Raw genomic sequence first — 3,372 nt, forward strand, 5'->3', positions numbered from 1 at the left:
CCTAGTGTTGTAACCAGGGTGTAGTAACCTAGTGTTGTAACCAGGGTGTAGTAACCAGGGTGTAGTAACCTAGTGTAGTAACCAGGGTGTAGTAACCTAGTGTTGTAACCAGGGTGTAATAACCTAGTGTAGTAACCTAGTGTTGTAACCAGGGTGTAGTAACCTAGTGTAGTAACCAGGGTGTAGTAACCTAGTGTTGTAACCAGGGTGTAGTAACCTAGTGTAGTAACCAGGGTGTAGTAACCAGGGTGTAGTAACCTAGTGTTGTAACCAGGGTGTTGTAACCTAGTGTTGTAACCTAGTGTTGTAACCAGGGTGTAGTAACCTGGTGTAGTAACCAGGGTGTAGTAACCTAGTGTTGTAACCAGGGTGTAGTAACCTAGTGTTGTAACCAGGGTGTAGTAACCTAGTGTTGTAACCAGGGTGTAGTAACCTAGTGTTGTAACCTAGTGTTGTAACCTAGTGTTGTAACCAGGGTGTAGTAACCTAGTGTTGTAACCAGGGTGTAGTAACCTAGTGTTGTAACCAGGGTGTAGTAACCTAGTGTTGTAACCAGGGTGTAGTAACCAGGTGTAGTAACCAGGGTGTAGTAACCTAGTGTTGTAACCTAGTGTTGTAACCAGGGTGTAGTAACCAGGTGTAGTAACCAGGGTGTAGTAACCTAGTGTTGTAACCAGGGTGTAGTAACCTAGTGTTGTAACCAGGGTGTAGTAACCTAGTGTTGTAACCAGGGTGTAGTAACCTAGTGTTGTAACCTAGTGTTGTAACCTAGTGTTGTAACCAGGGTGTAGTAACCAGGTGTAGTAACCAGGGTGTAGTAACCTAGTGTTGTAACCAGGGTGTAGTAACCTAGTGTTGTAACCAGGGTGTTGTAACCTAGTGTTGTAACCAGGGTGTAGTAACCTAGTGTTGTAACCTAGTGTTGTAACCAGGGTGTTGTAACCTAGTGTTGTAACCTAGTGTTGTAACCTAGTGTTGTAACCAGGGTGTTGTAACCTAGTGTTGTAACCTAGTGTTGTAACCTAGTGTTGTAACCAGGGTGTTGTAGTGTTGTAACCTAGTGTTGTAACCAGGGTGTTGTAACCTAGTGTTGTAACCTAGTGTTGTAACCTAGTGTTGTAACCAGGGTGTTGTAACCTAGTGTTGTAACCTAGTGTTGTAACCTAGTGTTGTAACCAGGGTGTTGTAACCTAGTGTTGTAACCTAGTGTTGTAACCTAGTGTTGTAACCAGGGTGTTGTAACCTAGTGTTGTAACCTAGTGTTGTAACCAGGGTGTAGTAATCAGGGTGTAGTAACCAGGGTGTTGTAACCTAGTGTTGTAACCTAGTGTTGTAACCAGGGTGTAGTAACCTAGTGTTGTAACCAGGGTGTAGTAACCTAGTGTAGTAACCAGGGTGTTGTAACCTAGTGTTGTAACCAGGGTGTAGTAACCTAGTGTTGTAACCTAGTGTTGTAACCAGGGTGTAGTAATCAGGGTGTAGTAACCAAGTGTTGTAACCAGGTGTAGTAACCTAGTGTTGTAACCAGGGTGTAGTAACCTAGTGATGTAACCAGGGTGTAGTAACCTAGTGTTGTAACCAGGGTGTAGTAACCTAGTGTTGTAACCAGGGTGTAGTAACCTAGTGTTGTAACCTAGTGTAGTAACCTAGTGTTGTAACCAGGGTGTAGTGGACAGTAGATGCAAGTTAACCAGTGTATGTCCACCTTATGCAGAAAAATGCATCGGAAGTATAGGGAGCGTTGTTTTCATAGCGATTAGAGTTAACCACCATTTGATGTTTTACCTCTACATCACTGGCTGTGCTACTCATGCAGTCAACCTGACTCCTAGGTCCTGTACAGCAACAGCAGAGGTAACATCAGTGACGCACAGTTCCTGTCCAACATTCATCTCGTCTCTAACTTCCACCTCCCATCTCCCCCCTCCTCCTCCTCCTCCTCCATCCCCCTCCACGCCCCTCGCCCCCTCCCCATCTCTCCTCCACAGATAGATACTACCAGGAGCAGCAGGGTAGCCTAGTGGTTAGAGCTGGACTAGTAACTGAAAAGGTTGCAAGATCGAATCCCCGAGCTGACAAGGTAAAAATCTGTCGTTCTGCCCCTGAACAGGCAGTTAACCCACTGTTCCTAGACCGTCATTGTAAATAAGAATTTGTTCTTAACTGACTTGCCTAGTTAAATAAAGGTAATAAAATAAACTATAGACAATAGATACTATCAGCAACAGATACTATAGACAAAAGATAGATACTACAGACAATAGATACTACAGACAACAGATACTACAGACAACAGATAGATACTACAGACAACAAGTAGATGGTTTATGTATGTTACCAATGTATTCCTGTATAGGTCAAATGAGGCAGAAACACCAAGCTGTGAGCCACATGCTGACTCATCATTACTAACTAACTAATCACAGGGAAAATCAAGGATCAAAATACCGAAACAACATAAACCCAACAATATAGCACTTTTTTTTTTGTCGCTGCACCTGTGAGATGATGTGATCATGTGATGCTAGCATGTGCCTCTTTTGCGTTTCTCTATCTTTACCTTGGCGTCCAGCGGCAGCGGCGGGAGGAGGAGGAGGAGGAGAAGGAGGGCCGGGGAGAGAGACAGCAGGAGGAGCACGGAGCTGGAGTTAGTCGTCAAAAGGCCCGACATTCTTCAGGAGAAACGAGGCTGCCCCAACGAAGAGAAGACAAACAATGACTATCACCCAGAGGAGCCAGACAGGGAGAGATGAAAACGGGAGGGAGGAGCTAAACATCCAGAGAGAAGGGAGGGGGACAAGGGAGAAGACAGGAGGGAGGGAAGGAGGAGAGAAGAAGAAGAGAGAGGGAAGATGAACGCCCTGGAAAAGATGCCGTGAGGAAACGAATGTCAGAAGATACACTGACCTTGAATATCAGACTGTTATTAAACTGTATGAATGACATTTTGTGAATTAAATATTATTTTCGTGTCAAATCGCCAATTGGCAACCCATCCCTTGTGGGATTAATTGACACATAAACAAACATTACAATAATTCACTATGGTAATTATGTAATCACTCTTCTTCCAGTGTTCTCTACATTACGCATTGCATAAAGAGTGTAAATAATCAATAAATAACAGCAAATAAGGTTATCCAAACAATACTTTTATCTCTAGAGCAGTAAAATAATACACAAACATACAGTTGAAGTCTGAAGTTTACATACACCTTAGCCAAATACATTTAAAATCAGGTTTTCAAAATTCCTGACAGTTAATCAGAGTAAAGATGCCCTGTCTTAGGTCAGTTAGGATCACCACTTTATTTTAAGAAAGTGAAATGTCAGAATAATAGTAGAGACAATGATTTATTTCAGCTTTTATTT

The 3,372-nt window shown here is 42.9% G+C and overlaps 1 protein-coding gene across 1 annotated transcript in view; it reads right to left on the bottom strand.

Moving 5' to 3' along the window:
• The window catches only part of pcsk1nl (proprotein convertase subtilisin/kexin type 1 inhibitor, like), an 11,951-nt gene extending 9,180 nt beyond the window's left edge, over positions 1–2,771 (bottom strand). The window contains exon 1 of the mRNA XM_024406094.2: positions 2,561–2,771. Coding sequence (XP_024261862.2) covers positions 2,561–2,671 — 111 coding nt within the window. The 5' untranslated portion in view covers positions 2,672–2,771. The remainder of the gene's footprint in view (positions 1–2,560) is intronic.
• Positions 2,772–3,372: the final 601 nt, after the last annotated feature.

Source organism: Oncorhynchus tshawytscha, linkage group LG16, assembly GCF_018296145.1.
Source record: "Oncorhynchus tshawytscha isolate Ot180627B linkage group LG16, Otsh_v2.0, whole genome shotgun sequence".
In the NCBI taxonomy this organism is placed as follows: Eukaryota; Metazoa; Chordata; class Actinopteri; order Salmoniformes; family Salmonidae; genus Oncorhynchus; species Oncorhynchus tshawytscha.